The 27,704-nt window shown below is 35.2% G+C and overlaps 1 protein-coding gene across 1 annotated transcript in view; it reads left to right on the forward strand.

Moving 5' to 3' along the window:
* LOC150102538 (RNA polymerase II-associated protein 1) overlaps window positions 1–27,704 on the forward strand; it is a 754,864-nt gene that overhangs the window by 41,630 nt on the left and 685,530 nt on the right. The window contains exons 2-3 of the mRNA XM_090399226.1: window positions 3,457–3,615; window positions 12,542–12,582. Coding sequence (XP_090255352.1) covers window positions 3,459–3,615; window positions 12,542–12,582 — 198 coding nt within the window. The 5' untranslated portion in view covers window positions 3,457–3,458. The remainder of the gene's footprint in view (window positions 1–3,456; window positions 3,616–12,541; window positions 12,583–27,704) is intronic.

The following is a 27,704-nucleotide window of genomic DNA, read 5'->3' on the forward strand; positions in this document are numbered from 1 at the left end:
TTATTTTCAGAGAATGTGCCAGGGAGTTAACATCTGCTTTGACATACTGGTTTAATATGAGTCTCAAACTGGGTGAAGTTCCAAAGGAGTGGAAGAAAGGCAAGATTTCATAAGGAAGGTGACAGAACTGAAGCTTCAGGTTATGGGCCACTATATGTGTCAGGTGTTGTGGTTAAAGTGTCGGAGAGGTTAGCTAGAACAAGGATCCAAAACTGGGTTGATAAGATTGGCATTTCCTTTGATGGACAGTATGGATTTGTTAAAGGGTGGCCATGTTTTAGGAATCTACTTGGTGACAGATACATTGGACAAGGGAGATGGATACACAGTAGTATATTTAAATTTTGCAAAGGCTTTTGATATATTACCACATAAGTTGATAGTTAAACTAGAACAGATGGGGTTGGATATCGAATGGTGCATTGAATTGGAAATTGGCTATTTCATAGGCAGCAGCAAGTTGTGTGTGTGTGGGGGGGAAATATCCCAAAAGAGGAAAGTTGCTAATGGTTTGCTTCAAGGGTCTGTTTTAGGGCCATTGCTCTTTAACCTGTGTGTTAATTATATTGGGGAAGATTTGAATGGGAATCTTCACTTGTTTACAGTTGACAAAGTTGGAAAAAACTGTGAGAAGTAGAGCAAATGTGGCTTCATAAGAGTACTCGAATAGGCTGAGTGAATGAGCAGAGGAGTGAGGATGCCAGTTCATTGTTGCAAAGTGTAAGTTTTTTTGATGTGGAGGTCACTGACTGTTAGTTCCATTGTATATGGCCTTGATTAAGCCACACATGGACTGTTGTGCACAGATTTCATTACATAATTTTCTAAAGGATGAAGAAATATTGGAAAGGATCGAGAGGCAATTGACTAAGGTGGTTTCTGGTCTCTAGAATCTTGAGTATGAAGAAAAGTTGAGAAGACACAATTTACAAAGTCTAGTGGATAGGTGGAGGGGGGGGGATATGATAGAGATGTTCAAGTTGGTAAGGGGTTGATATAAGATTAATTGAAGTTTTTCATATTGGGAGATGCAGGAAAAACAAGAGATCATCCATGGATGGCCTGAGTAGGAGAAGGTTTTTTACATGGAGGGTGGTGGATGATTGGAATTCATTGCCCTAGAGTGTGGTGTCTACAGATTTGAATGTATTTAAGGCACTGTATGATCTGTGTGTATTACAGAGGGACCTCCCATGATGAGTCTTGGACTGCATTTGGGTCTTGGGGATAATGATACTATCGTTATCCTTATCTGTTGATGCATAGCAATTGACAACTGCAAACATCAGATGGCCAGAAATATAGATATAACAGATTCTGTCATCTGCTGGTGCAAATGTGTACGTATGACAAGATATTATCATGCACCATAAAATTCATGCCAATTTCATGTCTATCATTATATGTTGTAGAATATAATTTTATCTTTCTCTAGCTTTCCATGGGTCTCCTTATCTCGTTTCTTGCATAGATAAGATCTGAATATTATATTTTGTCATTGCATGAATAACACATTGAAGAGATCTAGGTGTAAACAAAGATTTAAATTCCATCTTGCAACTGAAAGTTTGTTAGTGGTTACCATGTTGCCATTGTGAATAGTTTTGTTTGTAAACTCAGTTCATGGTTTTATGACTCATGGATTTTTAATGTTATATGGATAGTCAGTCTGTTGCAACAATCCCTAACCTGGAGGAGTAGGATATCTCTCTCTTAGTCTGTTCCCTACCCTTTGACCTTCCTGCCATAAGAAGTCCTACTTGTAACTATGTTACTACTAGCATACCTCTTTGGGTCATTGGTATGTGCAAACTCCTCCTCCATAACAAGATGGAGACCCCATTGGAATGTTATTGTTTCAGTATAGGTAGAAAAAATACAATATTATTAACAGACCAAAAAGAGAGGAGGAATCAAGTGATACCACTTCAGATAATAAATTAGGTGGTTTCTTGGGGCCAAGGAGAGGTCATAATTAGAATAAACATAAAAAGTATAATAAAATAAAAGTGATAAGACAAATTTATAAGTACAGTACACTTGAGGGAACTATAAAACCACCTTAGGTGGTAATTAAGCAGGCTATTCTACCTTTTATCAAGCCTTGTAAGACCCCATTTTGACAACTGTGTGCAGATCTGGTTGCCTGGGTATCTTGGTGATGATGATGATGATGAGGAGGAGAGTATCCAGAGGTGAGTGACCAAGATGGTAGCACGTCTGGAGAGGTCAGTGTGTCAACAACAGATTTCAGAAGAAAGGTCATTTGTTATTTTTCTAAAGGAAATGTAATATATTGGCACTAAGTTACGCTGGATGTCACACTCAGGGTCATTAAAGAAATACAGAGTAGTTGATGCAAAACATGTTTTGCATCAACTACTGATTACTATAAAATAATTAATCACTTTATTTTAATGATTAATTATTTTATAGTAATCAGTAGTCAAATTATTTAAGTAATAATGCAACAGTAATAACTAATTACAGTATTACTTATTATTTTATTAAACTTACTATTAAGGAAATTATTTTATTTTTTTTATTGTTGCTTTTAGAATAAACATAAAAAAATAATAAAATAAAAGTGATAAGACAAATTTATGAGTACAGTACACTTAAGGGAACTATAAAACCACCTTAGGTGGTAATTAGGTAGCAACTTCATTCTGAGGTTACCAAAGATCAGTGGTCGAATCTAGAGATCTTGGAGAGTATTCAAAAGCACTCTTTCGATGACCTATCGATCAAGAAATTCATTGTCGAGATAATCTGCACTGCTTTATGATAATGTAGGAGTGCAAATCTTGTAAAAAAAAAAAAAAAAAAGCACCAGTGTATCTCTAAACATGTTTCTGATATTTGCCATGGCATAAGCTCTCAATATTTCATGATAATTTTCATATTAAGAGAACTATTGAATCGATAACATCCCAATTATTCCATATGAAGAAATTCCATCTGCACAGTGATTCCAAGTAGATTGACAAAAATTACTTCATTGTGAAAAATTGTCTATCTCTTAACTTTAAAATGTGATAAAGAAAGTTTAAATTGATTGTGTTGTTCATGGAACTATAAATTTTTAAAATCTATATGCATAATTTGGAAACACCCTTTTTATACACTGCATGTGTATAAAAAGCTCATGCTCAGTGTATAAAGCTCATGCATTATACACTGCATGTGTATAATGCATGAGCTTGAGTGAATTATATCCATCTTATATATGCAAAATACTTTTTTTTATGGTATATCGAAAATTTAATGGAATAATTAAACTAACGATATATATTGTGTGTTTGAATGAAACACTTTGTTTAGATGTTATTTTTAAAAATTGTTCTGCCGTAATAAATATTTAAAAATATATCTATTTTCTTGACGCACCTTATTATATTGTCACTTAAAGATGATTTTGCAGAAAATGAAATTATTTATTTTATTATTCATTAGTAATGTTTCCTAAACGACCAAGTGCAAGAGACAAAGATGAAGACTTAATTATTTCTCAAGAGGAGTTTCTGAGAACAAAATCAACACCTTCTGCCCCTTGTATAAACAAGAAAGATAATCATAATATAAAGGAAGATATATCTGAATCATCAAGTCATGGTAAAAAACATTTACATTGCATATTTTTTGAATAACATGTTATAATTATTCTGCTAAAATCATTATAAGAGTCCATTAATGCTGATTTTTTATGTGACTTCCACTTAGAAAAGGTTTTAAACCTAAAGTACTTTAAATACCTTGGATAGTCATGGTTACCATGTTTACCAATGATGCAAAATTGAGTAGTTCATACCGATGTTAAAATTTTGCAGGATGATTTGGATGGACTGGCAAGCTGGGCAAAAGAGAATGGATGTCAGTTTAATGTGGCAAAGTGTGAGGTTATGTATTTTGGGGTGAAAAGATTACTAATTGTATACCACATTGAGAACTGTACTCCAAAAAATTGAAGCCAAAGATTTAGAGGTGTTAGTGAATAGGAAGTTAATGTTCTAATGGAAAATTGCAAAAGCTACTAAAGCAGCCCATTGGATTACTTAGTTATTGAGGAATACTCTGACCATCAGAGACAAGCAGGTTATTCTACCTTTTATCAAGCCTTGTAAGACCCCATTTTGACAACTGTGCAGATCTGGTTACCCGGGTTTCTTGGTGATGATAATGAGGAGAAGAGGATCCAGAGGTGAGTGACCAAGATGGTAGCAAATCTTACGGAATGAAACAGATAGTGTGAAATTTGTGGGTTGTAGAAATTGGTTGACAGGCAGAAAAAGGGTGATATGATTGAGACATGAAGGATTTTTTCAAGATTAATACAGTGGAAATTTTTCAGAACAGGTCTGGTGGTGGGAGAATTAGGGGCCATCCTTGGAAACTGAGTAAGGGTGTAGTTAGTAAGGATTTAAAACTAGATTTTTTCTTGGAGAGTGGTGAATGAGTGGACCAGGTTTCCAGAGTCTGTTTCAAGGCAACAGACTCTGGCAAGATTTTAGGGCTGCCTTCAGTGAGTCTGAGGACTCCATGGAGTAGCCCATAATAATAGGCTAATTATTTTTTTTGTCATGTTTTTATATTTATTTTTATTTATATTACTTTTATAAGTTTATTTTTTACAAAATATGTACATTTTGCTGTTAGAATGACTAACTGATGAAGTTGAATTTTTATTTTATCTGCACAAGAAATGGATGCAAGTTTTGTGGGTGCATTTGATAGCAGAATTGTATATGAGGAACAACCTGCACTTGAATGAATTTGGCATCAGGAGACTGGAAAAATGATTTATTGGGATGAGAAAACTATCAGGAAACTATATCATCATGGGAGGAATGGGGAAAATGTGTATGAAAGGTTGTCGTATGCATATGTGATGAAGATATGAATGACTTTAAACATAGTTATGCATCTGGTGAAGGGATGAAATATACACTTCTGGTTTGGGCCTTTTGAGTGTGTCTGGGGTGGAAAAAGAGAAAGTTCTATAACAAGGCCAAACAGATCTCAATCTGACTATAAGAAAAGCCTAGGTAGTAATTTGTTATGTCTATATACAAATGTTAGAAACAAAAACAAAAGGATTTAGCTCGTTGCTTTATTCAGTGTGGCCAAAGACTGTTGGTATAACTGAAACCTGGCTATCGGAATCAGATATTGTAACTGGGATTGAGTGTAAAGGGTATACTGTTTTTAGGAATAACAAAAGAGGTAGGAGAGGGGGGGGGATTGGAGTAATACTAATGATACAGACAACTTAGTCTAGTTGGGGTAAAACACGTGAAAACAGTAATAATAATGTCCCATCTGGCAGTGAGCATAAGGCTATCCGCTGTGAAGTGGAGACTAACAGGATGAAATGTATGGCAGGATGTTGCTACAGGCCTGACAGTTCAGTTGCAGGGAACAATGAAATGCATTGCAAATTTATCCTCGTAGGTACTAAACGAGATCATTACAGGTGACTTTAATTATCCAAGCATTGATTGGGGAGAAGAGAAATCTCAGGATGATAATGAAACAGAATTTATCGAGTTGTTACAAGACAACTTTCTGAAGCAGCATGTGAAAAAAGGAACTCAAAGTTAAACAATGTTAGATTTGATTATAATTTAAGAAGGGGAGTGTCAGTTAAGACTATCACCATTTTACCACCAATTGGTGACAGTGATCATGCACCTTCCTGGGAAGTAGTTAATTATTATTATTATTACGGGCATCATATTATTACTCATCAAGGGAGGCCCTAACATCATGTCAAGAACAACTATTCGACATTCATGCAGTATCTATCATACTTTGCCTTGAACTCATTTACAGTCATGGCACCCACAATAGACTTTAGCAGCTTATTCCACTCATTCACCACTCTCCAAGTAAAAAATCTAGCTCTAACACCCTTGCTAACCACACTCTTATCCAGCTTCCATTGGCCCCTAGTCCTCCAACCACCAGTCCTATTCTCAAAAATATCTTCTGAATTAATCTTATAGAAATCCTTCAGTAATTTGAATGTCTCAAATTACTATGACGATCACCCCTTTTCCACCTATCAACCAATTTCTGCAACCCACAAATCCTCAACCTGTTCTCATAAGGTTCATTCTACAGACCTACTATCATCTTGGTCACTCGTCTCTGGATCCTCTCCACCTCCTCCCCATCCAGAAGAAACCCTGGCTCCCATATCTGGGCACAGTAGTCTAGATGTGGTCTTATCAAGCAGAGACAAACAGGTCTCTACTTTAACAAGCAGAGACCTGTTTGTCTCTGCTTGTTAAAGTATTTTTCAGCAACCAAGTGATTTGATGAGCTGATATAGCCACTTTTGTGATGTGCCCCCTAAACTTCAACTCCCTATCCACCAACACTCTCAAATCCCTGGCCTCATCAATCTTCTGGAGTACAGTTCCATCAGTGTGATATACTGCTGCTAATCTTTTCACACCAAAATGCATAACCTTACATTTTGTCACATTAAATTGACGTCCATTCTCCTTAGCCCAGTCCTCCAAACTATCCAAATCATCCTGCAAAATTTTGACATCCTGTGCACTCACTATTGCTCTACCCAACTTTGCATCATCAGCAAACAAATGAACAATTCCTCTCAGATCCTTTTCTATATCGTTAATGAACAAATTGAACAGTAGTGGTCTGGTCCAAGAACAGAACCCTGCGGCACACCACTAGTTACAGGCCGTCTTTTGGACTCTACTCCTGAATAAACCACTCTCTGATATCTCTCCATTAACCACCCTCCTATCCATCTCACCAATCCTATATTATATTGATGTTTCAATTGGGACATGTTACATGCTGAACTACAAAGCTGGAAGTTATGATTAACTTAGAAGAATACTATCTTTGGTCCCATTGTAGCAATTACTGAATGGGAAAAATATCAGCAATGCATGGGAATCTTTGAAAAAGTGCTTAAATGAGGTGGTATTGAACGTATCCCTAAAGTTCAAAGAATAAAAAGTGTTCGAGTGAAATGAGTGTGCAACTTATTTAGCAAAAGATTCATAAGAAGAAGATTATGTGGAAGGAATATCATCAGAATAAGAGGTGTTATGAAATATATAAAATGCAGGCCACAAATGTAATGAGTATTGTGCAGAAAGATAAATTGGAGTATGAAAAGAAATTGCCTATGCAGGCTAAAGGCAATCCAAAAGAATTTTATCATTATGTTGCAAGTAAAAGAAAGGGTGAATGAGGAAGAATAACTTTATTGAATGTAGATGGTACTCTAGTGTCAGAAGCTGATGAGATTGTTCAATTAATGAGTGCTAACTTTGCTAAGATATATCAACCAGTTGTATGTAATGTGGTGCACATTACTACTACTACATTGGATGAACAGTTAGAGGTGAATGAGGTTGAAGAGCTGCTACAAAAAACCTGGATAAGAATTCAACAATAGGGACAGATAGAATATGATCATGTATGCTAAAGACATGTTCAGTTGAATTGGCTGGGCTTTTGACATGTTTCTATTACTTGAGTGAGCTCAGAAAAAAACCACAGGAATGGAAGGTCTGACTACCAACTTATCAGTATCTCTAGTGTGGTGGTGAAGATTTTAGAGAAGTTTGTAAAAACTCCAGTACAGAAATGGATAGACAGACAAGCTATACTCTGCAAGAAACAGCATGTGTTTACTAAAGGAAGGTCATGTTTTAGCAGTCTGCTCATATTTTAGGGTAGTGTGGCCAAGTTGGATGAAGGGAATGGATACATAATGATACTGTTAGAATTTGCTGAGGCATTTGATAGGATACCATATAAAAGACCATTGCATAAACTAGAGAATATGGATATGGAATATAAACTCTTGACTTGGATTAGTGAATGATTGACAGTCAGATATCATAAAGTGGTATACAGTGGGTATGAATCTGCCAGATTAAGGTGACGAGTGGCATAACCCAGTATTCAGTCCTTGGGCCATTGTTGTTCAGTCTATACATTAATGACATTAGGAAAGGTATATACAAGAGAGATAAACCAAGGAGTCCAACAGGGATGTCCCACTATCAGCAACTCTTTAATATTTATCTAAATGAAATAATAATAAAATGGAATAAAAATTTCCATCAAGATATTAAACTTTCTCCTACTGTGAACTTAAACACTCTCCTTTTTGCCGATGACCAAATAATAATTACAAATTCTGAAGATAACTTACAGAAAGATATTTTAAATTTAAATGAGATAGCCAAAGATTATGGAATGATAATCTTCTTCTTATTATTGTGCTATCTTCTATCGAAGGTCAGCGACCATCTTGGCGAACAAACTGCGCTCTTGTGCTAATCTGAGCAGTTGTGCACTGCTCTTTCCTGTCCACATCTTGATGTTGTCAAACCATGATATTCTTTTTCTTCCTCTAGTTCCTTGGCGGCCACCAATTCTTCCTATCAAAATAGTTTGTAGAAGTTGGTATTTGCTGTTTCTCATGATGTGGCCAAGATATGATATTTTTCGTTTCTTGATTATTTGTACAAGTTGTTTAGCTTTGCGAATGGATTTTAAGACATCTTCATTGGTAATTTTTTCTGACCATGATATCCTTAGCATTCTTCTGTATAGCCACATCTCAAAGGTTTCGATTTTCTTGATGGTTGTCGCCTTCAATGTCCATGTTTCCACTCCATAGAGCAGAATAGACCACACGTAGCATTTCAGCATTCGGCATCTGACTTCCATGTTTAGGTCTCCATGTTTATTGCAGAATAGTGTTCTCATTTTCATGAAGGACTGCCGTGCAACTTCAATCCTTGTCTTTATATCTATTTCTGGATCCCACCGTTCATTAAGCCAACAACCAAGATATTTATATCTTGACACTTGATCAATATTTTTCCCATTGAGTGTCAGTTTCATTGATGAGGCTGGATGTTTGCTGATGATCATGTATTTTGTCTTGTTGATGTTTATATTTATTCTCATTCTTTGGCTTTCTATGTATACTCTGTCAATGAGTTTTTGGAAATCCATAATATTATCTGCAATTAGCACGGTGTCATCTGCATATCGAAGGTTGTTAACAATCTTTCCATTTATTGTGATTCCCTCTGAACATTCTTCCAATGCTTTTTTAAAGATTACCTCTGCATATATGTTGAACAGGAGTGGTGAGAGCACACATCCTTGTCTCACTCCTCTTTTGATGTTAATATCACTGGTGGTAATGTTGTCTAATTGAACGGTAGCTGACTAATTCCAATACAGATTTGTTATTAGTCTTATGTCTTGTTCATCTAGCCTTATTTGTTGAAGGACTTCTATTAAGTTAGTGTGTCTGACTTTGTCGAATGGTTTTTCAAAATCTATGAAACACATAAAGACAGATTTCTGTTTTTCTATGCATTTTTGTATCAATATTTGGGTTCAGAAAAGGGTCTCTCTAGTACCAAAACCATTTCGGAAGCCGAATTGTGTTTCACTTAGAGTTTCTTCACTTTTTCTATAAATACGATTCTGAATTACTTTCAAAAATATTTTTAATGTTTGGCTCATTAGACTAATAAGTCGGAAGTCACCACAGGAATTCACTTTGGGTTTCTTTGGGACAGTGATAAATGTAGATTTGAGCCAATCTGATGGAAATTCATCACTTTCATATATTTTATTAAATAGTTTTTCAAGAAGTTTGATGTTATCTGGTTCTATTAATTTTAAAAATTCTGTTTGCACACCATCTGGTCCACTGGCTTTTCCTGTTTTACTTGTTCATATAGCATTCTCTATTTCGCATTTCATGATTGCTGGTCCTTGAATGTTATCTTTTATATTTATAGGCTTTTGTCTAGTATCATTGAAAAGTTCTGTTACATATTTTATCCTCTTTATTCTCTTCTTCTAGAACTATTTTTCCATTTTCGTCTCTTAGAGACACTATTTACTTTTTCCTCAGTTTTCCAGGAATTTCGTTGATTTTCTTATACAGATTGAAATTATCATGTTTCTTCTGAAGCAGTTCAATTTCAGTACATAAATTTTTCATCCAATTTTCCTTGGCTTCTTTTATTTTTTTCTTGATGATGTTATGTGTTTCTGTATACCTGGCAAGGTCTTTGTTTTTGTACATTCTTCTTGTATCAATAAGAGAAAGAATCTCATCTGTCATCCATTCCTGTTGTTTTATATTATTCACATACCCTACTTCTTCAATACTTGTTGTTACGATGGCATTCTTTAAGCTATTCCAAAGAGATTACACACTTTTATTTTCTTCTATATTAATTTGTTGTAATCGCAGGTTAAGCTGTGTCTTGGCACTTTTATCTATGTTCGGGTCTTTCAGTTTTTCTACATCAATTTTCTTTTTCTTCTTTTGTGATTTTTTAGCTGATTTTAATCTAAGACGTACTTCTGCAACTATGGGATTGTGGTCTGATGAGATATCTGCTCCAGGATAAGTCTTTGCACTCTTTATACTACTGTGGAATCTTTTATTTATCAGTATATAATCAATTTGATTTCTGACAATGATATGTTGGTTATCTTGAGGCGATTTCCAAGTGTACAGTCTTCTGGGTGGAAGTTTAAACCAGGTATTTGCTATTGTTAGATCTTCTTCCTGACAGAACTGGACTAGGCGATCTCCTCTGTCCTTTCTGGTGCCTAAGCCATGTTTGCCAACAATTTCTCCATCACCCCCTCTTCCCACTTTTGCATTGAAGTCACCCATCACTATCTTTATATCATGTTTCTTTGTTAGGTAGGTTTTTAATCTCTTTTAGGTGTTCATAAAACTCCTCAACATCTTCTTCACTTTTGTCAGCTGTGGGTGCATGAGCTTGGATGATATTTATGTTAATGGGGTTTCCCTTAAGTTGCAACAGCATTATCCTTTCAGAAAATGGAATCCAAATGGAATGATAATATCAACAGAAAATTCAAAAACAGTGGCCTTTAAAGGACAAGATCCAGTAAGAACTAAAATAGTAATAGATAACAATATTTTAGAACAGGTGAATTCATTTAACTACCTAGGATGTATGATTACATATGAAAATGAAAAAGATATAAATCAAAAAATTGCAAAATATTTAAAAATAACAGTGTAATTAACTCTATATTTAAACCAAACCTAGTACAAAAACAAACCAGACTAAAAGTATACAATACATTAGCACTACCAGCCCTATTGTATGGAAGTGAAATCTGGACAATAAAACCAAAAGACAAACAAAGATTAATAACAGCGGAAAAGAAAACCAGGACGTCCTCTTAAGAGATTCAGTGATGACTTCTAAGGCCGGAACAGGCCACTCTAGGCGTAAATCCTTAACAAGCATGATGATGAGGAAAGGTCTAACATGATATGTGGCATTGTTTGCTGATGATGCAAAGATAGGAAGGACAGTCCGGGATGCTACTGATATCCAGCACTTACAGAATGATTTGAATTGGCTGGAAATTTGGGAAAATGGAAATGGCTATTGGTTTAATGTTAGTAAGAGTAAAGTTATGCACTTTGGTATGATGTGATTTCCAATGGCATATTATATTCATGGGTTATGCTACAAGAAACTGATAAGGCTACAGATCTTGGTGTAATGGTGGATAAGAATCTTAAGTCCGAAGGTCACATAGCAAAAATTTCAAACACAACTCAGAAGATAATTGCGACGTTGAAGTGAATTGTGACATGTAACAATAAGGACGTCGTATTGCCTCTTTACAAGGCCTTGATAAGACTTCGCCTGGACCACTCTGCTTAGATTTGGTCTCTTGGGTTCCAAGGGGATAAAAAAGCTGTGGAAAGGGTGTAAAGAAGAGTTACAAATATTGTATCGAGATTATGGAATTTAGATTACGAGGAACAGATTTTGACTGTGTGAACTACAGACTCTGGTTAACAGATATCATAGGATATCATCTGATGAAATTTTTAGTTATATGGAAGATGGGGAGAGAGCACTGGGACATCCATGGAAGTTAAGTTTGCTTGTGGTTAAGAATGGGGAAAGAGCTAGATTTTGCTCTCCCAGAGCAATGGGTGAGCGTAATAGTTTGCCTGGTGAAGTAGTGAGTGCATCCAGTGTGAATGAATTTAAGGAAATGTATAACAGCTGGTTTCGGTGATGTATAGCCTTCCTTGATGAGTCCCTGACTCCCTGGAGATCGCAGATAATAATAATTTTATTATTTTTTTCTTGATAATGTACAGTATTTCTTTTATCTTATTCATCATCACATGTTCTGTTACTCTAAATCAGCACATCATTTAGCTGTTCTGAACATGAATTTAAGAATAATATTACATACCTGAGGAATATAGATACACTATTTAGAAATTTCATAATTTATAAAATAAATAAGAAGTAATCTCAAGGAAAAAAGTCTTTGCTGTTTAAAGGTTTTGTACTGTTAATTAATTACATTGAAAATATCATTTTTAAAGTCATATTAAATGTTAAATTGTGCCTATCCAGAAATCATTACAGTAGTTCCAAAATTATAACTAATTATAGCTTTATTTTTTTTATCGACAAAACACTCTGCTTTTCAGGTTACAGCATACCACCTGCAACAATTGTTACAGAAATAATGGTAAATATCTTTGTTTTTTATGCATATTAATAATACTCTCTGTATATGGTTTCAATTAAATATTATATTATAAACAAGGTGTGCTGTAGGTGTTGCAACAGCGCCACTTAGTGAAACACTGTCGAAAGTTGCTGTTGAAAAGATAAGTTTCATTTTTGTAGTAAAGTACCGATTTGTGTTTTGGTTTAGTTTTGTTTATTTTTCATTTATTAGTGTAATTGAGTGATTGTGGAGTTTTGTATGTTTGCTACAGATGTTTCTTTTACTATTTTTTTGAAGCTTGTGGTGAACAACTACATACTGGCAGTACGAACGAGATCTGCGCATCGTGCAGTGCCAACATCAAATGTAATTAATGATGTGAACTTTTGAGAATGGTTCGTTGTTGTGAATGCAACGTGTATACGTGGCAAAATGTCGAACAGACTGACAAATAGTGTAATTGCAAGGATGCAAGCCTTGAAAAATGAGTTCATCAGAATGAGAAGTAAAATGAAAAATATGCATAGTAAGATGAGAAGATTGGTGAATAAGATTCACAGAGTGCAAAAGGTTATGATGAAGGAAAGCAGAGGAAAAAGAGGTCACGAATGACTTGAGAATACCAGTGTATGGAGATTCCTTTATTAGAGATATAATAAATGAGAGATTCTGTGAGGTTTTTTTTTTCCAGGAGGGAGAATTAGCAGAATATTTGATGCATTAGATATGAAAATGCATAGAAAAACAGAAATCTGTCTTTATGTGTTTCATAGATTTTGAAAAAGCATTCGACAAAGTCAGACACACTAACTTAATAGAAGTCCTTCAACAAACAAGGCTAGACGAACAAGACATAAGACTAATAACAAATCTGTATTGGAATCAGTCAGCTACCGTTCAATTAGACAACATTACCACCAGTGATATTAACATCAAAAGAGGAGTGAGACAAGGATGTGTGCTCTCACCACTCCTGTTCAACATATACGCAGAGGTAATCTTTAAAAAAGCATTGGAAGAATGCCCAGAGGGAATCACAATAAATGGAAAGATTGTTAACAACCTACGATATGCAGATGACACCGTGCTAATTGCAGATAACATTATGGATCTCCAAAAACTCATTGACAGAGTATACATAGAAAGCCAAAGAATGGGAATAAATATAAACATCAACAAGACAAAATACATGATCATCAGCAAACATCCAGCCTCATCAATGAAACTGACACTCAATGGGAAAAATATTGATCAAGTGTCAAGATATAAATATCTAGGTTGTTGGCTTAATGAACGGTGGGATCCAGAAATAGATATAAAGACAAGGATTGAAGTTGCACGGCAGTCCTTCATGAAAATGAGAACACTATTCTGCAATAAACATGGAGACCTAAACATGGAAGTCAGATGCCGAATGATGAAATGCTACGTGTGGTCTGTTCTGCTCTATGGAGTTGAAACATGGACATTGAAGGCGACAACCATCAAGAAAATCGAAGCCTTTGAGATGTGGCTATACAGAAGAATGCTAAAGATATCATGGACAGAAAAAATTACCAATGAAGAGGTCCTAAAAATCCATTGGCAAAGCTAAACATCTTGTACAAATAATCAAGAAACGGAAAACATCATATCTTGGCCACATCATGAGAAACAGCAAATACCAACTTCTACAAACTATTTTGGTAGGAAGAATTGATGGCAAAGGAACTAGAGGAAGAAAAAGAATGTCATGGTTTGACAACATCAAAATGTGGACAGAACAGAGCAGTGCACAACTGCTCAGATTAGCACAAGAGCGCAGTTTGTTCGCCAAGATGGTCGCTGACCTTCGATAGAAGATAGCACAATAATAATAAGAAGAAGATATGAAAAGCAGATAAGATTTTCAGATAAAAGCCGGTATAAACTTAAAAGTGAATTGCTGTGTTTATTTAAAAATATAAGGGGAGCATCAGTAATAAGGCAGATGAAATGGATTCATTTAATTTATTTGCCCAAAAATTGTTGGAATAAGTGAAACATGTTTTGATAACGTGATATCCTGATGGGAATAGAAGTGAAAGGGTATGATGTTTTTCATGAGGTTAGAAAAGACAAGAAGGGAGGGAGTGGTGTTGGATAGCAAGCGAACCATGTCAGCCCATAGTTCCATAAACTATCATATAACAAATGGAAAAATGGCAAGATGTATGTAGCAGAGTAGAGTAGAGTGCCCTCTCGCGATGAGTGTTTGGACTCCTTGGAGGTGTCATGTTGTAATAAAAATATTACAATGTGACACACATGCCGTATATTATTATTACATTGTAATAATAATATACAGAATGTGTATAACTGATATAAATAAAGCATTTACTTATGTCAGTGCAGCAAAAGAAAAAAAATAAGAATATTCACAAACGAAAAGTTAGAAATGGATAACTCCATTTATAGGTAACTACATTATGTAAACATTATAGATAAGCTTCTTCTTCTTCCCATCACGTATTAGGCCTAACAGGAGTTATTAATTAGGCCTAATTGATAACCTGTTATGGAGTTATCCTTAGCTCTTCTAAGCTGTATCCGTCCCGAGAATAAGGTGGCTAACCCTATACCTCCTGGTGTGTCCACGGGGCCGGTTTGCCTGCTTGCAGGATGAAAAACCCCAGAAAACAAGTAGTATTAACTGGTATAGCACTTTTCACTTCATTCAGAACTTTGTTTTTAACAGTGTAACAACAGTTGTGTGAGCTAAGTTTAGTCTGCAACCTATCTCAATGTTTGGTACACCATCATCGCCAAATTTAATAATTTTAATTTTAGTATCTAATGTAATAGATTTTTGATTATTCTTCTTTTCACTGGAAGCAAAAGTACCCATACTTTGTATCTGCATTAATTAACAATTAATTAGAATAATAGTCATAAACAGCTTATAATTCACTGGGAAACACTGAAATACAGAGAGATATACCTAGCATTGATGTCCTAAACTGTATCACCAAAAAACTGCTTGCTATTTGATTCATGATAGCATTCTATTGCTAAAACCATTGTATGTATGAATGAATGTGGCATCATATAAATGGGCATTGGTTATAATTGAAAATCATCGTATGAGCAGATCATTGTAAAGCAAAATGTTGTAAGGCAAGGCCTTACTGTATTTATTCATCATCATCAAATTCCTGACATGTATCCTCAAGGGGTGTATAGGATATGATAGTACTACATGAAAAATTTACATCAATACTAACTTCCTATCTACAATTTTCCTCCAAATCAGTCTGTTACTTGTCAAGACTCCAACATTATGAGATCTTATATTTCTATCGTCTAAGGCACTTTGTACCGTATCAATCCACCTATATCTCCGTCTTCCTCTGGGTCGTTTTCCTGCCAACCTGGCAGAGAACACCTGTTTTGTAATCTTTCCTCGTCGATTCTGTTTAAGTGACCATACCACCTGAGATTAGCTCTGATAATGCATTCCTGAATGCTGACAATGTCAAGATTCCTCATATCCTCATTTTTAATATGATATTGCCATTGATGCCATCTGTACAAGCCCCTAATCTTTCTCAGGATTCTCATATCTGCAGTCTCTAGTCTTTGGTCAAGTGTTTTACTTCTGACCCAGCTCTCAGATCCATAAATTAAAACTGGTTTGAACACTGTCTTGTATACAGCTAATTTAGTGTTCCGACTAATTTCTCTCTTATTCCATATGAATTTATTCAGTTGACTTCCTGTCATACCAGCTTTGTTAATTCTGTTGTCTATTTCCATATTTAATTTACCATCTTCACTAAAAATCATGCCTAAGTAGCTGAAATGTTTTACTTGTTCTACAGTTCTCCGTTCAAAACACAGTTGACATTTTCAACGATTCTACCTATTTTCGTTGTGTTTGTCTTTTTATTGCTGACCTTCATACCATATCTATTACAACAGTTATTCAATTTAGTCAGGGAATCTTGCAAACTTGTAGCGGATTTATTTAGAAGTATAACATCGTCTGCATAAAGCAAAGAGCTGACATTAACATCTCCAATTCTGATATCATGTTTAATACCACTTTCCCATAATATGATCCATATAGATAATAATAAGAGAGGGGATAATGTACATCCTTGTCTCACACCAGATTTAACATTAAACCATCTTCCTGTACTTCCTTCAATTCTATCTGCTGACTTGCAACTCAAATAAAGACTGAGTATTGCTTGATATAATGCTCCATTGACACCATATAACTGTAGCGTATTGAATAGCTTCTCTCTTGGCACCTTGTCGTATGCCTTTTCCAGATCGACAAAACTTAATTATGATTTTTTAACGACACTTGTGACATAATGATTCTAAATATATACACGTTTGCACAAGAATAATGTTTAATTTGCAAATATTTCGGTCTGAATATTACAGACCATCTTCAGTGGCTACATAGGAATAGTTTTAAAAAACAAAGTGTAATGCGAACAATTGATCATTCACACATAGAACGAGCTACGAGATGTCATATCGCTAAGTATTTGAAGAGTAAACATTTTTAAAGTCATAATTAAAGATATTAATTCAGAAATTCATATAATAATCTTAAATAACATTAGACTAATATAGGGGGAAAAATAATAATAATAAAAAAAAAATAATGTGTTATCCTGATTAAACTTTCCCAAATTTTTGATATAGATATACAGTCATTACGATTCAAGTTAGGATGTTGAAATAAGGCCTCCACACTTACTTTAAATGAACGTTCAAATTTGTAGCAACATCTGTGTAGGAGGAAAGTCTTGGACCAAAGAATGTTGTGGCTTGTTTCTAATCCATGCTGAGATGAAGATAAAAGCTCAACCTTGTCTACCTGGTGTGTATCAAGTTCCTTGTAATTGTAATCTTTCCTACTTTGGACAAACTGGACATTCTATAGAAAAAGAATTCAAGAGCATCAGTCATCAATTCAACACAACAAACCTGAAAAATCTGGATTAGCTCAGTATGGATTACAAACAAGCCACAACATACTTTGGTACAAGACTCTCCTCCTACACGTTTGTCGCTACAAATTTGAATGTTTTTTTAAAGAAAGTGTGGAGGCCTTACTTCAATGTCCTTACTTGAATCGTAATGACTGTATATCTATATCAAAAATTTGGGAAAGTTTAATCAGGATAACTCATTAATTTTTTTTCCCTTTATTAGTCTAATCTTATTTAAGATTATTATATGAATTTCTGAATTAATATCTTTAATTATGACTTTAAAAATGTTTACTCTTCTAATACTTAGCGATATGACATCACGTGGTTCGTTCTATGTGTGAATGATCAGTTGTTCATATTCCACTTTGTTTTTTAAAACTATTCCTATGTAGCCACTGAAGATGGTCTGTAATATTCAGACCGAAATATTTGGCAAATTAAACATTATTCTTGTGCAAATGTGTATATATTTCTAATCAAAACATAAATACATATCTTTGTTATATTCCCATTCTTTCTGAACTATTTGTCATAGAGTAAAGATCTGATCCACAGCCTCTATTTGGCCTGAATCCAGTTTGTTCTTCACCAAGCTTTCTTCCACAATTCTTCTCAACCGTTTCTCAAGTATACTGGCATAAATCATGCCCGAAACACTTAGGGAAATACCTCTCTAATTCTCACATTCAGTTTTATTTCCTTTTTTATATATGGGTACTATTCGAACTCTACTCCAATCATCAGGAATTTGTCCCTCTGTCCAGGCCTTCTGAACTGTGCAGTGCAGCCACTGTAAGACTCTTATACCACCATACTTCAGCATTTCTGGTCGAATATCATCTACTCCTGCTGCCTTTCCACATTTCAAGCCTTTGATGGCTTTTTCTACTTCAAGTGTGGATATGTATTCCTGACTGCATGCCTGGTCAGTGTTTTTTATCACTGTGCTGTCATCACTGCTTGTTTCATTTAGTAATTTTTCAAAGTAATTACTCCATACTTCAAGGATATCTTTTTCTCCCGTTTTCATGTCACCTTTATAATCTCTAACTCCTTTTACAGCACTCTTTTCCCCCATCTCTAAGCTCAACAACCTCCAGAATATCTTATCACTTTCTTGATATTTATTTTCTATGATTTATTTTCATAAATCATTTATTTTCATTTATATTATTTATTTTCATAAGAGCACAAGCTGACTTATTTGCCAGGAACTTTTGATATGCTTTCTTCTTTTCCTTCACTGCCTCTTTAACTTCCTGTGTCCACCATGGAGTTCTGATTTTTGTATCCTTGCAGACGACCTCACAACATGCCTCTCTGGCTGAATCAATCAGGGCTTTCTTCAAAGTTTGCCACTGAATCTCCAAGGTTTGGTTCCTGTTCTCAAACTCTTTCATTTTTTCTTCAATAATGTTTGTGTATTTTAGTCTACAGTTCACATCCGAGAGCTGCTCAACTTTTGTTTACCTTAAAGCTTTCTTACATGTCATTCTTTTCAGTATGAAATTCAATTTTATCCTGCTCAAGACTAAATAGTGATCACTTCCAATTTCAAATCCTCTGTACACTCTGGTGTCCTGCACCAGGGAGAAAACATCACTATCATCAATAACATAGTCGATGAGACTTCTCTTACTTCCTTGCCTCTTCTCTCCATGTGAATTTGTGCACATTTTTATGTTGGAACATGGTGTTAGTAATAACCAGTCCATATCCTGAGCAGAAATCCAACAGGTATTTGCCATTATTATTAGCTTTGCTCTTTTCTCAAAATTTTCCCAATATATTTTTGTATGTCTGACAATCACTTCCTTCTCTGCTATTTAGATCCCCAACAAGGACCAACTTATCCTTTTTCATTGTGTCAGTAGCTTTCTCTAGAGCCTCAAAAAATTCCTCCACTTCTACTTTTGTAGAGCCTTCTGTGAAACCATAGGCACAAATATGTCTCATTGTCCAGTTCCCCATTCTGATATTTGCCCGCATCACTCTACCTGAGACTGCCTGCCATTCAAGAAGATTGACTCGTATTTAGTGTTGAATACTATGGCTACCCCTTCTTTTCCTTGATTGTCATTGCCAGATTATAACATTTTGTATTTATTGCTCAGAAAGATCTCACCAGTTTTTGTCTTTTTTGTTTCAGTCACCTCTGTTATGTCAATCTGGTACTTATCTAATTCCTTAGCTAGCTCTATTTCTTTACTATTCAGGCTTCTTATGTTGATAGTACCAATCTTTAACTCTGGTGATGTTGAGTTGTGGGTGTGCTTTCAGATTTGTACCAGTAGCTGACTTTTCACTGTTCGCCCTGGTTCCCTGGCAAAAACAACAGGGGTCTTGTTTAACCGGGCAATAGCCGGCATGAAATTTTGTCGTGTTGTACCATCATTTTTGTATATTGGTTTAAGCCAATAAGAATACAATTTGGTCTGCTAAATCCCAAATTGCCAGCCCATCTTCGTTCGTCCAGTATCCCAGTAGATACCCAACAAGGTGCATCACAAGAAGGTGAGGATTGGACATTAGGTTAAAAGTCTTGGTCGGTTCTCTGTATTCCTTGAAAGGCTATGTGGAGGTCTCCTCTCAGTTATACAGCTTTGACCCTTAAGCACCCCACACTGTATTTATTTGATCGCTAATATGATCACATCTGTCATTTTTGGTCTTCTAGTGTATTGCTGGCTGCATCGTTCCACCTAAATTATGATTATCTTTTAGAACTTTTTCATGAAAGCCTAGTATTGAACTTGTTACTAGCTTCCTATTAATAATTTTTCTCAACATTAATCTGTTCTTTGTCAGATCACTAACATGATCACATCTATCATTTTGATCTTGTAAGGTACTGCTCTGACTGTATCATTTCACCCAAATTATAATTATCTTTTTTTTTTTTTAGCTGTTCTGGTATCATATACCTGTAGTGCTGGCCTTTCCTGTTCCATTCTGTGACCACTCCACCAGATTATCTCTGCATTTATGCTTTTCTATGATAACAATATCAAGTGTTCTTTTTTAGTATCTTCAATTTTAATATGATTCTGTCAGTAATGTTATCTGTTCATTTCCTTAATCTGTCTAAGAACTCTGTGGTCTCTAGTTCTTTTCTTTCTGTTTTTTATTTTTTATTTTTTATTCTAGTCCTTTTATCTGTTTTATTTCTAACTTGCTCTCAGAACTAAATGATGAAAACTAATTTGGACACTGTTCATAAGCTGCTAGTATAGTTTTTTGGGTAATTTCTCTCTTATTCCATGCATATTAATTCAACTGGCTCCCCAGCACATTAATATGCATGGAATAAAGAAAGAAACGAAAACCTTTTATTTCCAAAATGAAAATAAAAGTCTTAACTTTTATTTAGTCTTTAGTCTTAACTTTTTTTGACAGTCATTAGGCTGTTGTTCTGCCATTTAGCCATTACTAATAGTGAATTAACTCCTTCATATAATGCTACAGCCATAGATTTCTCATGGCTTTCAAGGGATACACTGCAGCAGATAAGTGTTACCATTTCGTTGCCCTAAATCCTAATGAGTGCAGCAGAGATTTTTTTCTGATCCGGATCTTCTGGATCGGAATTAAGTTGTAGCTGGAGACTGAGTTGGTCAAATTGGTGCTGCTCTTTTGCCATGTCATTTTGAAGAAACGTGACCAAATCTTGCAGCTCTTGCTTAAAAATATGTTGCATCTGAAACAGCATAGATTCTGTAGTAGATTTTTTGAGCTGTAGGATTAAAAACTTGTGTTATGAGGAGGGAAAATTTAATTGGCTTGTGTTAAAGATTGGCTAACTTGGGAACTGGCCAAAGAAATGTCTGGAAACGTTTCTGTAGTCAGTGACTAGAATTAACGTAAAACAGTCTAATACTATGAAAACAGCTCCATTTCCAGACTACAACAGGTACTGGATTTGTTTCATTATCTATTACCAAATTTAATTTTCTGTCTGAAATGAAAGTTGCCCTGAAGTATTTTGCTTCTTTTTTTTTTTTTTTTTTTTTTCAAAAGCATTTTTTTTCTTCTAAATGTTATGTTCTGTGATTGATTGCTTTATTTTCCACCCAACTCTCAGATCCATGAGTTAAAATTGGTTTGAACTGCATTGTAGGTTGCTGGTTTAGTATTTTTAGCCAATTTCTCTCTACTTTTATATAAATGTATTCAACACTGTCTTCCCACCATATACACCCTCTGTCCAAAAAGAAACCAAACTTTTCAAAAATAGAAGAAACTAGTGGCTCCACCTGTTGTATCTTTTTGTTGTCAAAAGTGGCAACCTTCATTAGTGTTGCCAACTGTTTATGACATTTGTTTCATTAGAAGCCGAGTTATAGTGCCAAGAGTGAGTGTCTTTTGACGAACAGTCAGAAAATGAGTTTCATACAGAGAGCTGCGATTGACTTTTGTGTTAAATTTCGTAAAAGTTTTACCGAAACGCATCGACTGCTTCAAAAAGAATACGGTGATGAATGCTTATCCTGTACTCAAGTTTACGAGTGGCTTAAGCAATTTCAAGTGGTCGGGAGACGCTTGAGGATGAAGAAAAGTTGGGCTGTCCAAAAACTGGACTGAGCGAAGTTAACATCCAAAAAGTGCATGATTTCATCAAAGAAAACCCCAAATCGTCCATGAGATTGATTGAAGATGAATTGGGGATTACAAAATCAACTGTGCACAACATTTTGACCAAGAGTTTGGGCCTTCGTAAATTGAATTCCCCACAAGTTGACCGATGACCAAAAAATGTATTGAATTGAACACTGCAAGGACCTCATTAAAATCGCTTGTAAGAACTCAAACTTCCTTGAAATGATTGTTACTGGTGACAAAACGTGGTGTTTTGAGAATGAGCCTGAAACAAAGTGCTGAGTGGAGACCACCAGAAGAGGGCCATCCGAAAAAAAGTCGCTTGGAAAGACAGTAAAGACAATGCTTATTTGTTTCTATGATTCCAAGGGCATTATCTACAAAGAATTCATTCTGCCTGGCCAATTGGTCAATGGTGAGTTTTATCTCGAAGTTTTGAAGCAATTGATAGCGAGAATTCATCACGTACTGCATGAATATCGTGATGCAGGCAGCTGGTTACTTTTGCACGATAATGCACCATCTCATCGAACATCGTGAGACAGTTTTTGAGCAAACACCAAATTGGTGTGTTGGGTCACTCACTGTATTCACCTGATTTAGCACCCTGTGACTTCTTTATCTTCCTCCGACTTCATTTGCCGATGAAAGGAAAGCGATACGACACCATTGAAAACATTCAAGCGGCAGTAACCACAACTCTCCACGGTATCCCAAAAACCGATATAAAAAAACTCATTTAACGAATTAATTGACCATGCCAAACGCTGTATCGAAGCTGAGGGAGAGTATATTGCTTGAAATAAATGATTTGAATAATTATAATTGTCTGTGTTTTATTTTCTATCCAAAGTTTGGTTTCTTTTTGGACAGAGGGTATAGCTTTGTGTGTTATCTATTTCCAAATTCAATTTTTCATCTACACTAAAAATTATACTCTAAAACAGCCGAAGTTTACATGTTCCATAGCTTTCTCCATGAGAAAATGCAGTTATGTTTAGCATCTTCTGGCTTTTCAGTTTTTCTTCTTTTATTACTAATTTTCGTATCAAATTGTTTATAGCAGTAATTCAGATTAGTCTTCATTACCGGCATACTGGATTTGTTTAGAAATAAATCATCTGTAAAAAGTATTGTTCTTGGCAGATGATGAATAACAGTGAAATAACATGTAACCAAAAATGCATCTTGCACTTTGATCTTACACCTAATTTTACGACATACTATCTTCTTACCTCCTTCAAGTAACAGCTGACCTATAACTTGAAGAGTACGCTTCATATTGCTCTGTGTAGTCTATACTTAAGTACCCTATGTAGCCTATGCTTGTATTCCCAGATTTTTTGACTGTGAGTCTTAAAGTAAAAAATCTGATCCTAACATTCCCTATTTGCTGTTGCAGATAAGATTTATAAGGCTAAGAAAAATTATGGAGGAGAATATTGAGAAAGAACAAACATTCTCTTCCATAATTTTTCTTAGCCTTATATTATAAATCTTATCTGAAACATTCTCTAATTCAGTTTTATTTCCCTTTATATAGGTTACTAATATGATAGATCAATTCCAATCATTTTGAATTTGATCTTCTGAGGCTTTCTGATTTATACAGTGTAGTCACTGCAATACTTCAATATTTCAGCATTTCCAAATGAATATCATCCCCAGCTATCTTTAATAGTTTTAGGTTTCTGACAGTATTCTTGTCTTCCTCAAGTACTGATAAGTACTTCTATTCACATTTCTCTTGAATATTTTCTGCCACTCTTCTGTGATTCAGGGCAGCTACTCCAGACATCCAAGATAGCCCTATATTCAGTTATTGTGTCACACCTGTTTTCACAGATTCCTTGTAGAGTACAGTATTTTAACACTCCTTTCCTCGATTTCCTGAGCATTTTTGTTGCATTTATGATATTTTTCTTCCATCTTACTAAAATTTATCCAGTGACTTCTGCTATCTGCTAATGCCATTTATTCCCATAAGCAGTAGGCAAGGTCATTTTAGTCCTATCTAGCTTTTGGAGACTGAGTGGGTAGTTCAGTCTTCACCAGTAGCTAATCAGAGATAACTGGCCCAAGACTACTACTAATTTTAAGTAGCATCCAGTGAAGAGACAGCAAACAAGTGCTTCCATCTTATGGTCTCTAACCCTAACACAATATTTTATTATCTGAATGAAATAGTGTGGGTTTTGTGGTCGATTTTCTTGAGTTTGTGGAGAAGCCTGCTTGCCCATTCCAGATATTGACTAACTCAGGAACCAGTTGAAGAAAGGCTTAGAAAAGGTTCGTTTAGTTGGTGACTTGAATTGAACTTAGGTCTTTCTTCAGGTGCCTAGCACTGTGCATGCAAATGCTACTTCCACTAAGCTACACAGGCCTCTATCCCATGACGTTTGTTTATCTAATTTTGCATATGGCTGTCTTACATTTTTCTCTCTATATTCTCTCATGGCACCTGCTGCATTACTTGCCTGGAACTTTTGATTTGGTTTCTTTTTTTTTCCCTATGCTTAACTTCTTCACCCCATATGAATTTCTGAATGATTTTATTCCTTCAGACATTTACGGTACATATCTCTCTGCCTTCAGATTTTATCACTGAATCTGCAAGGTTTGATTCTTGTTTCAACTCTTTCACCCCCCCCCCCCAGCATGATTTATATATTTTTGTCTACAGTTCACCTGTGTAAAACTATTTTTGGATACCATTTTGTTTCAAATTCCTTATATCATCATCTTGTCCAGTAGTAGGTCTGGTGTTGTATTACTGTCTTAAGCCACCTCCTGGCTGGTTTTCTCAGTAGTCGCCTTCCTCTATGGATTTATTAAAGAACATATCAAGGTACCCTGACCTAGTCCATTCTGTTTACACGTTGTAACCATTTTTGTCTATATTACTAAATATTCCATACTGTAGGTATCATATTTAGTTTTTTCACTATTACCTGGTCTAGTAATGGATATCCTACAGTTGTTTTCACAAATTTCATTTCAACCGATGCAAGCTATCTTGTTTCCTGATGGTCCATGCTTCACTCCCATAGGTAAGTGTTGGTCTTCTAGCTAGTGTCTTGTGTGCTTTAATTTTGGTATGTCTCTGTACCTTTGCTGGATTAAAAACTTGATTAATTTCTTATGCCCTGCTGTACTTAACAGTTTTTATTATTCACATCACGTATACATATTATACTATTCAACTTGTATAATTATGACAATATTTCACAATACAATTCAATGCACAGTACAATATTACAAAATAAAATTCAAGTATTACTATCATATTCTCTTGGTACTAATACTTATTTTGGCTATTATTTTATTATGGTTAATAAAAAGTTTTCTCATATATGCAAGTAGAATATAATATATTTCGAATGGTTTCATAGTTATGAAAAGTAATTTAGATAATGTAAGTTAGTTCATGCAAATATGTGTAACCAAGGGCTGTAGCCATACTGGTTACTAGAAAAGTAATTAGACACTGAGAGTCCGGGGACCATATATAAGAGGGCTCCCTTACCAGTTATAATAATGTACATGTTGATATTTTAATACCTAATTGAATGAACCAATTTGTAAATCAGTACCTTAATTGGTTATGATATATGAGTTATAATGATCTCTTATACTATACGGTGAAAGTAATTGTCAACATTGTTTAATCCCATAAGGTAGTTTCTCAATCTTTTTCTGAATACATGTTCTGAGGTTATAGATTTAATTTCATTCGGAAGTTTATTGTAGCTACTCATCGCAATGTCCTCAAAAGACTTATGAAAAATTTCTTTGTTAACGATATGTTACTTCCAGTGTGTGTGTACCGCAGCGCAATCAATAGTCTATGTTATATACCAAGAAACTTTCAGTGTTTCTTTTTACATATAACAGACAACCATAGAGATATAGTTTCCGAAATGGTAGAATATTATGAACGATATACAGATCTTTGGTTGAGTGTGCGAAGTCGGTAGTAGTTATGGCTCTAATTATTCTGTTTTGTATTCTTATTAATGGAATCAGATTGTTATAATAGTCTCCGCCCCAACAGGTAATGCCATATTCCAGTGAGGAATTTTTCCAGGAATAGTATAAACATCTTAAGAATGCTGCATTTACAAATTTTTTAACATAATATATTCTGTTAATTATGAACCTAAACTTATTTGTTTTCAGAGCCTGTGTAGCCCAGTGGATGTGGCATTTGCACACCACGGCGCTTGGCTGCACGAAGGAAGACTTGGTTTCGAGTCTAGTCGGCGACAAGAGGAAATTTTTCCAAGCCTTTTTTTGACCGGTTCCCGAGTTAGTTGATCTCTGGCACGGGCAAGCAGGTTTTTCATCCCATAAACTCAAGAAAATCGACCGTAGAACCCACATTATTTCAGACATTAAATACGAGTGTTAGGGACCACAAGATGGCAGCGCCTGTAGAGCCGTCTTTCTTCACTGCGTGCCGCTTAATTAATGATAGCCTTGGGCCAGCTATCTCTGATTGGATACCAGTGGAGATTGAACTGCCCACTGTATCCAAAAAGTTAGATAGGGCTAAAAACGGCCTTACCTACTCCCTGTATATACAGAAATAAAAAGGCATTAGCTGATTTTTTTTTTTTTTAAACTTATTTGTTAAGAAAGTGGTGTGGGAGTTCCACTTTAAATTGCTATCAGTATGGAGGCCCAAATACCTGACGGTTTTTGTTTTTTTGATTAAGCTACATTTACAATTTAGAGTATCATTACATTTCCTTTCATGCCATTTTATAGTTATACTGTGATCTAATTTGTCTGTTAATGTAAAGTACATATATCTCGTTTTGTCGGTATTAATGTTAAATCCGTTGTTGCTAAACCATATACTTTGATTTTATTATTTATGTTGATTTCTTTTTTTATAAGCAGGAGCCTGTGTATCTCGGTAGAAGTGGCGTTTGCAATCTATGGCACTTGACCGCACGAAGAAAGGATTTGATGGTTCAGATCTAGTCGCTGACTAGAGGAAATTCTTCTAAGCCTTTTTTTGACCGGTTCCCGAGTTAGTCGATTTCTGGCACGGGCTAGCAGGTTTTTTCTCCCGGAAACTCGGGTTTTTCATCCCGTAAACTCAAGAAAATCGACCGTCGAACCCACACTTTTTTCAGACATTTAAAATATTGTGTTAGGGTTAGGTACCATGAGATGGCGGCACTAGCTTGCCGCCTTCTTCACTACGTACCGATGAATCAGTGATAGCCTTGGGTCAGCTATCTCTCTGATTGGCTACTAGTAGAGATTGAACTGCCCACTCAGTCTCCAAAAGTTAGATAGGGTAAACTGCTCTGCCTACTCTCTATAAGGGAACAAATAGACGTTAGCTGATTTTTTTTTCCTTTTTTTTTTGGTAAGTTAGATTATAGCCACTATAGTTGAAGTGGCTTACTTACTCAAGTATTATATTTCAGTCATATTTTACTATGAACTAGTTCTTTGAAAGGCTATGATTTTGATTTTTATAGTTGATATTTCTATATTAAATTTTTGAGTAATAAGATTTAAATGGCATGTGTAATATTGAAGTTCATCTTTATT

The sequence above is a fragment of the Typopeltis vanoorti genome, chromosome 10, assembly GCF_054136105.1.
Source record: "Typopeltis vanoorti isolate ZY-2024b chromosome 10, IOZ_Tvanoo_1.0, whole genome shotgun sequence".
In the NCBI taxonomy this organism is placed as follows: Eukaryota; Metazoa; Arthropoda; class Arachnida; order Uropygi; family Thelyphonidae; genus Typopeltis; species Typopeltis vanoorti.